At 38.2% G+C, this 13,277-nt stretch overlaps 1 protein-coding gene across 1 annotated transcript; it reads right to left on the bottom strand.

Moving 5' to 3' along the window:
- Positions 1-608: 608 nt before the first annotated feature.
- On the bottom strand, positions 609-5,106 carry admp2 (antidorsalizing morphogenetic protein 2). The gene is made up of 5 exons (XM_002939745.5): positions 3,753-5,106; positions 3,420-3,556; positions 2,908-3,024; positions 2,445-2,652; positions 609-1,483 (listed from the first exon to the last, which is right to left on the bottom strand). The coding sequence occupies exons 1-5, from the start codon at positions 4,150-4,152 to the stop codon at positions 1,047-1,049; spliced, it is 1,299 nt and encodes a 432-aa protein (XP_002939791.2). The 5' UTR covers positions 4,153-5,106; the 3' UTR covers positions 609-1,046.
- Positions 5,107-13,277: the final 8,171 nt, after the last annotated feature.

Here is a 13,277-nt window from a genome sequence, read left to right on the forward strand (position 1 = left end):
CTTATCGCTAGTGCAGAGAGCGCAATTGCGCTCTCTGCACTAGAAGAGCCGAATTTCCAGTTTAAAAACCGGAAATTCGGCTCTTAAAGTTAACAGGAGCGGCTTTTTGCCGCCCCTTGTAACTGGGGCGCTTCTGCCGCCTGAGGCGAGTTTCTCAACTCGCCTCATGGCAGAAGCGCCCCTGGTTGCGCCCTGTGTGTGTGACGTCTAGCAACTAAATAGCTACCAAAATTTCAAACAAGAGAACTGCTGAACAAAAGCTAAATTATTTCAAAAACCACAAATAACAAAGACTGCAAATTGTTTTAGAATAGCACTTTCTGCATCATATTAAAAGTTAATTTCAAGGTGAACAACCCCAATACGATACAGCTGACCGTGTAGCTCTTCTGTGAACCTGAGGACTCGGGGGGGTTTGAACCAGAGGGGGTTCTGCTGTATGCTAGACACTGGAAAGTTCTAAAATCATTCCTGGTGGGTTATCCATATATATTTAATTCCATCTCATATGCAGTGAGTTAGAGTGATAGGTAAAAAAAATCTTACATTTTGTATATAAAACTGGACATTTTTTTTGGCGGGACATGAACTTAAAAGAGCTCTGTTTGTTTTATGTTTTATCAATATCAGGATTTATTAACATAGAAAATAAAATATATTTAATTTGATTTAAAAACAAATATATTTAGTGTGCGTCATATTCTAAAACCCATTTTTTCGGAAGTATCTTATCCTCAAGAGTGTTCACATTTTTTGTAATCATGGAAATCATCTGTCTTAACCCTGAAACAAATGTAAAGCTCTATATCTGTAGTTAGATATACTCATGTCTGCAACAACTGTGAGAACAGGAAAAGTCTGCATATGTGATATTTGATATTCCGAAACATGAAATCCCCAGGGTAGCAACAGAAATCCTGACCAGGCAGGTATATAGATAATGTAAACTGTCCACAGGCTTTTAGTGTTTACTTATTATCTGGTTGCTCACAAAACAGTCAATATATTTCTCTCTGTGTCAATGTTTATCCATTCTTTTCCAAATCTTAATGGCATCCACAGCTGACAGCAATCATGTCATTGTATTGCTTGAGAACAACATTTTCCTCATCATCAAAATAAAGTAGGTTAATGGAGTTCAGCTCATCAGGAACACAACATGGAGTTCCAATGTCTTTGTTGAGTTTAAGAGCATGGACAATGGACTGAACTGTAGCATGGTTGGTAGCACCCAACCCCTGCCCCAGAGGGAAGAGGCAAGTTCCCTTGCAGTGGTAGGCATTATATCCTTTTGGAGAGATGATCCATCCTGTCCATCCTATCTCCTCAAAATCAACATAAAGGGGTCTACGTTGGCATAGTGGTTGTTTTTCTATGAAAGCTTCTCTAATTTTTCGACTCTTGGATAGTTCCACCACTAGTGGAAACTTGTGTGGTGTAGGCAGGAAAACTGATGAGTCTTCAGATGATGGAAGTAGGAAACCTAGTGTAAAATTATAACATTACAGATATCAAAGCGTGTCCACCAAAAATGGATACAATCTAAAGTTCTTTAATAATGTTCTAAGTAGTGATGAAGGACTATATAAAATTAACATATATCAATTTATAAAAGACTTGATTTTAAAGTGATACTGACACTAAAAACTACTCTTCAAAATATTAATATGCATTGAAAGTTACCTATAGAGTAGTGTTGATCATTTTTTGCTGATAGGGCTGCTTTTCCAAGTAATTGTTACCTAAAATTCCACCACCTGACTGTTTTGCCAACCAGACTTTCCCTTCTCAACCTGTCAATTATAGCTTCTAATGCTAACGGACAACTGCTGCACAGATATGCTAGCCCCATCACAGAGGAACACGAGGATCAGATAAGTAGTGTAAAAGCATCAGACAAATGCTTTTAACACAAAATTATAAAAAGCATGCAAAGCCAATGTTATGATAGATGTAAAAAAAGGTTCATTTTTTTGGTATCAGTATCTATTTAAAAGACTTTTCAATGTACTCAGTGTGGGTAGGCTGCACACAAGCCTGGTGCACTATATACTACGTATATACTATTTTTATTTTTTAATTATGACTATAGTTTGGCTGCTCATTAAAAAGGTAAAGGTTTCTGTGAAGAAATCGTATAGCTAAACACATAGAACTTGCCAGTTCTGCAGACTGCTGTAAAGATTCAGTAAAAAGACCTAGCAAAAATAAAGCTTCCCTTTTTTACTAGTAGGGAGAGAGCAAGAAATAATTATATATAGGTACCTCTGCATAATTTTATTGCACGTTTTACTTTTAATTGCTTTGCATATTTTGGTCTGCCTATAAAAGTTTAAAGAACAAGTATACAGGAATATAAAGATTACCTATAACCTTTTTTTTGTGCATGACAAATAGTACAATGTGCAATGTACTAGTAACAGTGCTTAAAGATAATATTTCACCTGCATCGTTCATATTCTGCGATGATGTAAAGCTGTTAGGGGTTCCTCTTCTCCCATCATCACTAAAGAGAACAAGGTAAGACCTTTTGCTGTCTGGCTGATGCCTGGTGAAGGCTAAGAGATCCACCTCTAGGAAATTGCCAGAGGTCAGTGTGAACATCACAAGGAAGCCATGATTTGTCTTGTTGTCACCAATCCACTTTGAGACCTTTATGAACAAAAATACAGGTACATCAACAGCAGGTCTAACAATTGATGCAACTAGTCTAATTGACACTGGAAACAAAATGGTAACCATGGTAAAAGTGGATCATTGGAATTAAATTGTAGTGAAAAGTAAAATTTTGTCAAATCTTGCAGTCATTATACAAGCAATGTAACCAGACATTGAGGAAAGATAAACAGCTTATATTGTGTCTGTACCCTGCTCATTTTCTTCTGCTGTGTAACTTATATTACTTACCGTTTGAGTAACATTGAACATCTCCCAGCCCTGATATTGTAGTGGCAGCAGGCGAGAGGAAATTAAATTACCCCTCCATGGCCTTGTGGCACTGTCTATAAGTTCATATACATCCACCTAAGACAGGAGAAACTTCATAAATATTTATGCAGTAATATAACAGAATAAAATAACAGTATAATAGAATAAAATTTTATATTATATTGCTCGTGGTCTAATTGTAAATTGCATGAGCAGAATATGCAAAATTTGGGTTGTTTTGCTTAAAAAAATGGTTGAAAATAAAACTGTGTTGGTGTAGCTTTGCTCTGCATATTTTTGTGTGCACTCACACTTGTACATTTTCTAAAACAAACAGCATATATATATACAATGTCTCTGGTTTTGTTGATATGTCAAATATTCAACATATCTGTTTATTAATATGGGGAAGGATTTTTTTTAACTTGTTTGACAAGTGAATCTAGCCAGTATAACAGGCTAGTAAAGAGTGAGACAATTGGATCTCTTACCTTGCAAAAATGGTGCCTGGGAACTATCCTAAGAGGCTTCCACTTAAACACTCGAAGCTCTGCCTTTAACATTTTCTCTCTGCTCCCCATAGATGAGATGTTGAAGAAAAAAAGAGGTTCACCTGACTCTGAGTATGCTATAGAGAAAAGATCAAATTATGTAATTTAGTAGATTTCACAGACATCCATCATGAATACTGCTGTCAGTAGCAAAAACTATCATATACCATTTGCAGAGTTTCCTTTAAAGTTACGTGCAGTTCATAAAGCCCCCTGTAAGAAAGATTAACTACCCAACATATGGATTTTTTATTTCTTCTTAATAATGCTTACCTTTGTTCTCAAAACTTCTGACAATGTTGCCCTGCAGGAGCCCAGGTGCTTTGGTGCTGCCATCTGGACTTGCCACTCGGCTGTACAGCTCCAACATGAACTGAGGGGGCTTCTTTTCTGGTAGAATATTCAGGGGCACCTCCCCAAAAGCAAACACTTCCTGGAGTTTCTGAATAGCCTCAGACACAACCTTGGGAACTTTGGCATCATTAACAGAAACTTTTCCCTCCTTCAGAGATAAGGGAAGCAGAGCCACTGGCAAAATATTTAGGAGCACCAGAAGTAAGATATACACTATGTGAATCCTTGCAACTTGGGTGAAAGTTGTCTTCTGAGACATATTCTGTAGTTCCGAAGTTCCAAAAGCATCAGACTTCATTTCTCGTGTTTTGCTTACCATACACAAAAATCTCCACCTTAGCAATTGTTTGTAACAATCACATTGAAAGAGTTCTTATTTAGCTCCTATTCCTAAATTTGAGCCTGATCTACCTGGTTAAACCACTGTGTATAGATGTTGTATCTATATCAGAATTACATATATACAAGTACTAATGTACTTGGCAGACTGTCAGATCTCCCCTTTAACTTTCCAGTAGTCAAGTGTCACCTAGGCTAGTCAGGCTTGCATTGTCTATATATAGGCCATTGAATACCCTACCCCCAAACCTATTTAGGAATTACAAATCTTTTCCCCCCTGGGAAGAGACATAAGAGTTGTTAGAAAAGTGTGAACAAGCCCACAGAGCAATTGTTTTAAGTTAGTCTTGTGTAAATTATGTTAATGCTTCCCACAGAGCTTAATGGTATGGGACACACTTCTGTGATTTTCCTGTAAAATGGCCATTGTGTAGTCAATTTACTGGACTGGTAGAATCATTTCATTTACTGTAAAAGATCTGGAAAACAAGTTTAAGGCTACAACCATATGCGGCTGATGCATTTTAGTTGTGAAGTCTCCTCTGTGTGCCTGCACCAAGGGCGACACAGTGGATCTGAGTACATGCACATGTGAAGTCTGATAAGAACATAGGGACTGATTCTTAGCCTGTGTTTACCTGCAGGCTGAGAATCAGACCCGTGTAGCCATAGCCTAAGCTCTTTAAAAAGAAAAAAAAAATTGTGATTGTTAAGAAATAGAAGTAAAGAGGCATGATTCCCTACAATTGCTAAAAAAAACTTGGGTTGCCAACTTAACCAGGCATATCCCATAATGTACCAGTGCAGGTTATTTTAACTGATTAAATATTATCCCCCTTCACTATCATTATTGAGCCAACTTAAGAAATCAGTCCTAGAAACCTTTGGACTATACAATTTCTTACAGGAAATATATATTCACACAAGAAATATAAAAGTCTTATGACTTTTCATTTAAACAGACAACTTCCTTTTAAAGCAGTCACCTTCTTAAGTCTTTTCTTTGTGCTCTGAAACCAACATGCCTTAGACATACAAGCCATGGCACCAAAGATCATCTTTAAATAACTGCTGCATCATTTGTAAAGACACTTTAAGCACTTACTAAGTAATAACAATGATATAGGCCCTATAAGGTGATGGAGTAATTGATGCTTTACCTTTTCTATAGTATTTAAGTGACTGTTGTTTGTTTTGAATGAAGAAGACACCTGACCTGGGGATTGTGCTCTTAAAGCTTTACTGGTACAGTACTATAGCATATTTCTGGGTATCTAAGTACAATAATCAAGACCTTTCTATAGCTTGTCTTAGGTCCTGCCCCACAACTCAAGCATAATGTTAGGGCACAAACAAAGGCAATTTTGTCAATAATATGTTAGAATTGACCAGTACCTTACAGATCTAGTACGTTGTATGAATTATCCAAGAGTAGTAACTACTGCTTTTGCCCATCAACAGCTGTAAAATCAACAATAGGTACCTGGAGAACCATAAGTTGAAGACGGGATGCTGGTAGTTATATATTGAACTGAGTTGTAGCAAAGCTTTTGACAGATTATGGTTACTATTTTTCACCTATAGCGAAACTGTATGTTGTCTTCATATTCATCTCTCTCCATACTTAGTTACATAGTTACATAGGGTTGAAAAAAGACCAGTGTCCATCAAGTTCAACCCATCCAAGTAAATCCAGCACACCTAACCCACACCTACCAATCTATACCCTCACATACATAAACTATAAATACAACCACTAGTACTAACTGTAGATATTAGTATCACAATAGCCTTGGATATTCTGATTGTTCAAGAACTCATCTAGGCCCCTCTTAAAGGCATTAACAGAATCTGCCACTACCACATCACTAGGAAGGGCATTCCACAACCTCACTGCCCTCACCGTGAAAAACCACCTACGCTGCTTCAAATGGAAGCTCTGTTCCTCTAATCTAAAGGGGTGACCTCTGGTGCGTTGATTCTTTTTATGGGAAAAAAGAACATCCCTCATCTGCCTATAATCCCCTCTAATGTACTTGTACAGAGTAATCATGTCCCCTTGCAAGCGCCTCTTTTCCAAAGAAAACAACCTCAACCTCGACAGTCTCACCTCATAGTTTAAATCTTCCATCCCCTTTACCAGTTTAGTTGCACGTCTCATTAATATCCTTCTTAAGTACTAGAGCCCAAAACTGCACTGCATACTCAAGGTGAGGCCTTACCAGGGACCTATAAAGGGGCAAAATTATGTTCTCATCCCTTGAGTCAATGCCCTTTTTTATACAAGACAGCACTTTATTTGCTTTAGTAGCCACAGAATGACACTGCCTTGAATTAGACAACTTGTTATCAACAAAAACCCCTAGATCCTTCTCCATTAAGGATAACCCCAACACACTACCATTCAGTAGATAGTTCGCGTTTATATTATTCCTACCAAAATGCATAACTTTGCACTTATCAACATTGAACCTCATTTTCCAGTTTGCTGCCCAGTTTTTCAATTTTGTCAAATCGCTCTGCAAAGCAGCAGCATCCTGCATGGATCTTATAGTTTTGCACAATTTTGTGTCATCAGCAAAAATAGAAACCGTACTCTCTATGCCCTCCTCCAGGTCATTAATAAACAAGTTAAAAAGCAAGGGACCAAGGACTGACCCCTGCGGTACTCCACTAACCGCACTGGTCCAATTAGAAAATGTTCCATTTACCACAACTCTTTGTACTCTATCCTTCAGCCAGTTCTCTATCCAATTACAAATATTATGTTCTAGGCCAATATTCCTTAATTTGATCATTAACCTTCTGGGAGGTACTGTATCAAACGCTTTAGCAAAGTCCAAGTAGATGACATCAACTGCCATTCCAGCATCGAGATTCCTACTCACCTCCTCATAAAAGGTGACTAAATTAGTCTGGCAAGATCTGTTACGCATAAAACCATGCTGGCACAAACTAATAGTATTGTGAACTGCAATGTATTCAAGTACCCTATCCCTTATTACCCCTTCCAAAATTTTTCCTACTACTGATGTCATCTAACAGGCCTATAGTTTTCAGGCTGAGAACGGGATCCCTTTTTAAATAACGGCACCACATTAGCAATCCGCCAGTCTCTCGGCACCATGCCAGACCTCAATGAATCATGAAAAATTAAGTGAAGAGGGTTGGCAATCACAGAGCTCAGCTCATTTAATACCCTGGGATGAATCCCATCCGGTCCTGGACCTTTGTTTACCTTTACATGTTCAAGTCTCTTTTGAATTTCCTCCCGAGTGACCCATGCGTCAGTAGCTAAATTACTAGAACTGGGCATATTTAAAGGGAAGCCTTCATTATCTGGCTCCTCAGATGTATAGACAGATGAAAAATAAGAGTTCAAAATTTCAGCTTTTTCTCCGTTCTCATCAACCAATTTACCCCCCCGTGATAATAAGGTTCCCACCCCTTCTTGCTTCGTTTTTTTACTATTCACATAATTAAAAAATAATTTTGGATTCTTTTTACTCCAAGCTCAAATATCCCTTTCCATCTCTATTTTAGCTTGCCTGATAGCTTTTTTGCATGCTTTATTTGCTTCCTTGTACCTGATGAAAGTTTCCACTGTCCCAGCTAACTTGAATGCCCTAAAAGCACGTCTTTTCTTACCAACCTCAACACTAACACCTTTATTCAGGTTTCTCACAAACTAAAACACACACATACTGGACTGTATACACTGCTAAACCAGTTTTGAAATCCAAATTGAATTATTAAGTATTTTAACTAAGTTACTAAATGTGATAAAATTTAGAGAAGAGAGACCCCTGCAAAACAAGATGCCCGGATTACCTCAGGGGAAGAGTTATATAACTGAAATAAGTATCCCAGATTTATATACTGCAAATATATTGATTTACATATACAATATTCGAAAATATATTCTTTATACTTTTTCTAGCCATGGGCCCTACTCTAATGCTGGTGGAGGGCAAACGTCCCTGTTGTCCTACACCAGTGCTGTCCAACTGGCGGCCCGCGACCCCCCTCTGTGTGGACCCCCACCTGTCTGGCTGCTTTGATGGCTTACCTTTGTGTAAGCTTTAAATGGTATCAGTACTGCCCCCCTGCATGGTTAACACCTCAGATTCAGGCTGTAAACCCCCTGTATTGTTTTAAAATGTAATCCCCTGTGTTGTTCACACCTTTTAATCCCTACATTGTTCACCCCCTGCAGTGTTCACACCTCAGGCTCAGACTGTAATCACCCACATTGTTCCCCTGTTCACACCTCAGACAAATAAACCCTTCACACTATAAAAAGAACATATACTGTGGTGGTACTGCAATTAAAAAGTTTTTTAATATATAGTTATTGTGCAGACTGTAGGAGCAGTGCCAGCATTGTGTCACTGTAGGCTGCCTGTGTGTGCCATACAGCATAGGGCAGGCAGAGTATGGCACACACAGACACAATAGGGCAGGCAGAGTATGGCACACGCAGGCAGGGTAGGGAAGGCAGAGTATGACACACGCAGGCAGGGTAGGGCAGGCAGAGTATGGCACACGCAGGCAGAGTATGGCACACGCAGGCAGGGTAGGGCAGGCAGAGTATGGCACACGCAGGCAGGGTAGGGCAGGCAGAGTATGGCACACACAGACAGGGTAGGGCAGGCAGAATATGGCACACACAGACAGGGTAGGGCAGGCAGAGTATGGCAGGTTTTTGCTGTATTACCACCATTAATATGGCTATGGTCATGTGATAACATGGATGTGGTTTCAAGTGGGTGTGGTTTTAAAAAGGGGAGTGGTCAAAACTAGCCTCCTTTATTGGCCCTCCACCACGGAGGCCGGAAAAAATCAGCACTGTCCTGTCCTACACTAAAGCATGGAGCTAACTTTAAACCTTATTGTATTAGCCCTTTGTGCTATGAGAAACACTTTTTTGTTTAGCTAAAGGCCAACTAACACCAATACAAAATGATTAAAAATAGTGGTGCCAAAATCCCACTCCCTAATCCCTCCTGTTAAATATTTTTCAAATGTGCAGCCCTAATTTTGATGCTATTTAACAACCAAGTGTTAGTGCGTGTCTGAATATAAAAAAATATGAAATAGGTACAAGATGTTTTACTGTAAATGAGACTTTTACACAGAAATATTTATATGTTAAAATACAGAACTAAAAACTTTATATATTACATTTTAGGTGACTACTAATCAGGTTCCTATAGTATTTCATATCATATCAGTGAAGACATGACAGAATTCTAAGCTGTTAAAAAAATACAGATACATGATACAGGATTGTGCTTTTATAAGAATCGGAGTATTCTCAAACTTTTAGTTACATAAGTATCAATAACATTTTTTATAGGAGAATGATACATACAACTGCAAGCATGGGAAATATGTTTAAAGATAAAATAGGATGTAAAAAAATTTACTGGAGAAAAACATTATGAGAAAAGATATCTTCCTCTAATTATTATTATAGCAGCATTCATTTTGTTAAAATAGCACATTATAGTTCATTTGCTAAAATAATAATAGACCTGTTCTTTATTTACCTTGTTATTAGCCAAAGAGTAGCTGAAAACTTGGCATATTACAAGTGATTTTTGAAGATTCCATGAAATATTTAGTCCAAACAGTTATTTCCTTTTAAATTTTGTTTTAGGAATCAAAATGTGACTGTTAATGGTTTGTTCCATTCACTCTGTTGGATTTGACAGGCAATGCCAAAAACAGAGAAAAATCACCTATAATCTGCCACTTTAACACAAGCCAAAAAAATGAACCATTCTCAATGCCACACAATGCATTTTCTCTACTGACATAGATATTAGTGATGTGTAGGTCAGAAAAAACTCACCCGCACACTAACCCTCACCTGACTGTACCTGCGTCTTTCCACTCTGTACACTACCTCTGTGTGTGCCTTAGGTTCCAAACAGGGAAACTTTGGGGGAAGTGGGAAAGTGTACTTCCCCAGTCTGACACCCAAACCGAACCCGCAATGGTCGCTCAAATTCCAACCCTAACAAGCCTGACCCTAGGGTAAACCAACGGGTCCCACAGGTTGACAGCCAACCTGCACAACACTTAGGGGCACATTCATCATGTATGATTGAGTCAGAATACTAAAAATTCTTATTTTTCTATGTCTTAGAACTGTGCGCATTTTCTACAATATTTTTGTTAATTTGCGCAACTTTTTGTATTGTATTTTTTGTATTGTTTTGAATTGTATTTGTCGCAGCAAGTACAAAAGTTTCAAAATTCATTCAAGCTTCGGTATCAAAGTCAGAAAGTTTTTTGCGCTGTTTCCGATTGTTCAGATACAAACATCCACAATATTTTCAGATAGTAAAGATACGGTTTTTCGGGAACATTTACACACATCAGAAATTTTCGTTAATAATACAAATTTTTTGTACTCGTACTATTTAAGGTCCGAAATCAGCCCCTTATAGTTATTCATGTGCGCTCTGACAGAGGCTTTGTGTGTCATGCTTAGATTGTAAGCTCTACGGAGAAGGGACCTCCTTCCTACTGTGTCTCATACCACATGTTACTTATTCCCTGTGCATTTATATATATTTATTGTATTTATTTATTATATCACTTGTCCTCCCTGTGTGTAATTTTGTATTTTGATAGATTGTACAGTGCTGCGTACCCTTGTGGCACTTTATAAATAAAGTTATACATACATACAGTACATACATACAATGTTTTTTTTTGTTAGTACAGACAGAAGACACCAGGGAGAAAACATTTTGTGTGCCACTGGCCCTAGCTTCCGTTTAGCCCATGGTGGCAGAACAACAAAGCAAAGGCTATATTGCAAGGCCCCTCTAAAACAAAGAACCCGCACCCTAAGTCATATAGTATGGTAAAATATTGACCACCTTCTTATAACTGTCTAGAAATAGATTTAGTATTTCCCTAGGGCTAGGGGAGAATAGAATAAATTGCTAACTTAATAGAAATCTACTTCTAACAGCTTCAAATTTCTTTGTGTAGCATAGGGTTAGGCCTTGCTTACAAAGATGCTGTTGTTGGATTTAATTGGGTTGACCCATGATAGTTTGCATTCCACTAAATTTACACAGCAAATAGAAACTACAGGTCTCAAAATAAAATAAAAATATATTATCAATTCAATATTAAGAAATGTATATTGTAATAATGTGTTGTGCCTGTCACACTTTTACTTTTTTATGACCTACATGTAAAGATGCCTTTTTGCCATACATGCAACAATATTATTTGGTAGTTTTGTGGCCACCAGCCGATCTGTCTCTGCATTTGAGCTGGTTTCAACAAACTGTTCTGGATATCCATTCTATTTCTGTATTTCTGTGTATACAAGCTGACAACGCCGGGGCTAAAAAAGCAAATCAATGTTATTTGGCCAAATATATGTATAGACAAATTCAACAGTATCATATGATTCTGCTAGTTACCCTATCAATGATATACTGTTTGTAACCCTAACACAAGCCTGTGTATGCCCATATAATGGCATTTATATGTTTGTATCGGGAAGAAAATAAAAGACATTTCATTGTGACTTCTAAAGAAAATGTTGATAAATCTAAACACATGCCAGTGCCTTTAGGTTATAGCAGTGGGGAAGAGTTATGAAAATTAACCCTTAACAACTCAGTCTGCAGACAATATTATTCTGTCTAATTTAATAACAAACAGAAAAACTATACCCCAGGTGCCAGTGCTTTTCACAGCAGGGTGGTGGATTGTCTGTGACAAAGAGAATGCAGCTGTCCTGTTATCCACACTTGAGAATTAATCCCATTTGGAGCACATTTAGTTAAAAGATTTCAGGAGAAATCGACCTGATCATGCACAGATCACACCTTAAACACAAGCCTTTAACCATGCATTCCTCTAAGCACCAGGGATAATGAAGTAACAATAAACTCCACCGTCTGCTATCATTCAGCATGCTAATTAATCTCCTCCCCCCACCACATGATTATGTTTCTGGAAAATGGTGTGTGCAATTCTGTTCTGCATTGAATTAAACCAGTGCCCATAAAATGTTTTCTTTAGAGTAGAATTGCTAATTCTAATTATATTATTAAGTAAATGAAAGAGCAACTATTTGCACATGGAATTTTATGCTTTCTGCAACTGATAAATACATACAAAGCATTTTATAATGCTACTCTTACTTTAAGGGCTAGTACAGACAAGTGTTTCCTCCTGAGTTCCCCTACAGTGGTGTTCTCCAGCGTTCCACCACAGGGGAATGCAGGAAGAAACGCATCTGTTATTACTTATGTGACCATACTGACACAAGCGCATGTAAGTCCCGAACACCACATGTTGGGGCCGATTAATTAAAACACGAGTTCGAATCCCGAATGGGAAAAATTCGGATTGGATACGATGATTTCTGAAGATCACAAATATCACGAAAATGCTTCAGAAAAAATCGTATTAGTCACGATCGTATTGGTGATCCAAAAGTCACAAAATTTTCGTACCGAACGATTGTAAACAGCGGCAGAACCTTTCCGAATTTTTGCACACAAGCGAACGAAAAAGTTGCGCAAGTGTACGAAAAAGTAGCGCAAGCGTACGAAAAAGTCGTGCAACGCGCGAAAAAATCTGCGAAAATACGCTCAGAGCATTCAAATTAACGTTCGTGTCTTAATAAATCTCCCCATTGTGTTCCACCTCCATTTGGCCCTTACATGAGTCTGTCAGTACAGCCCCATAAAAAAGAATGTGACGCGTTTCATCCTGCACTCCCCTGTGGGGGAACACAGGAGAAAATGCTTGTCTGTACGAGCCCTAAGCTTGTCAGATGCAATGTTTTCTTTGCTACAAAATATAATACGCCATGCGCTAAGTGTGGCATTAACCTTACAGGTCATAACAGTACTGAACTATAATACCAAAAATTGGAGATAAAAAGATAAGCTTTGTGTTAGGCTGATGCCACACGTGGAGTTTTTACACTGCGAATGTTCTCAGCCTAAAAACGCTGCACAAGCCACACAGCCCCTGACTATGGCGTTTTTCAGTCTAGTACTGGTGACGTAGCAAATCCCGTTTCCATGGTGCTAATAGTGCGAAATAGTAAAAAAC

Source organism: Xenopus tropicalis, chromosome 7 (genome assembly GCF_000004195.4).
Source record: "Xenopus tropicalis strain Nigerian chromosome 7, UCB_Xtro_10.0, whole genome shotgun sequence".
In the NCBI taxonomy this organism is placed as follows: Eukaryota; Metazoa; Chordata; class Amphibia; order Anura; family Pipidae; genus Xenopus; species Xenopus tropicalis.

Excerpts from the sequence above, each read along its gene's own strand:
- admp2 (XM_002939745.5), bottom strand. The coding sequence starts at position 4,152 with ATGGTAAGCAAAACACGAGAAATGAAGTCTGATGCTTTTGGAACTTCG. Across the intron at positions 3,557-3,752 it reads CAGAAGTTTTGAGAACAAAG|CATACTCAGAGTCAGGTGAA; the intron begins GTAAGCATTATT and ends TTTTCTCTATAG. Across the intron at positions 2,653-2,907 it reads TGTTCAATGTTACTCAAACG|GTCTCAAAGTGGATTGGTGA; the intron begins GTAAGTAATATA and ends TTGTTCATAAAG.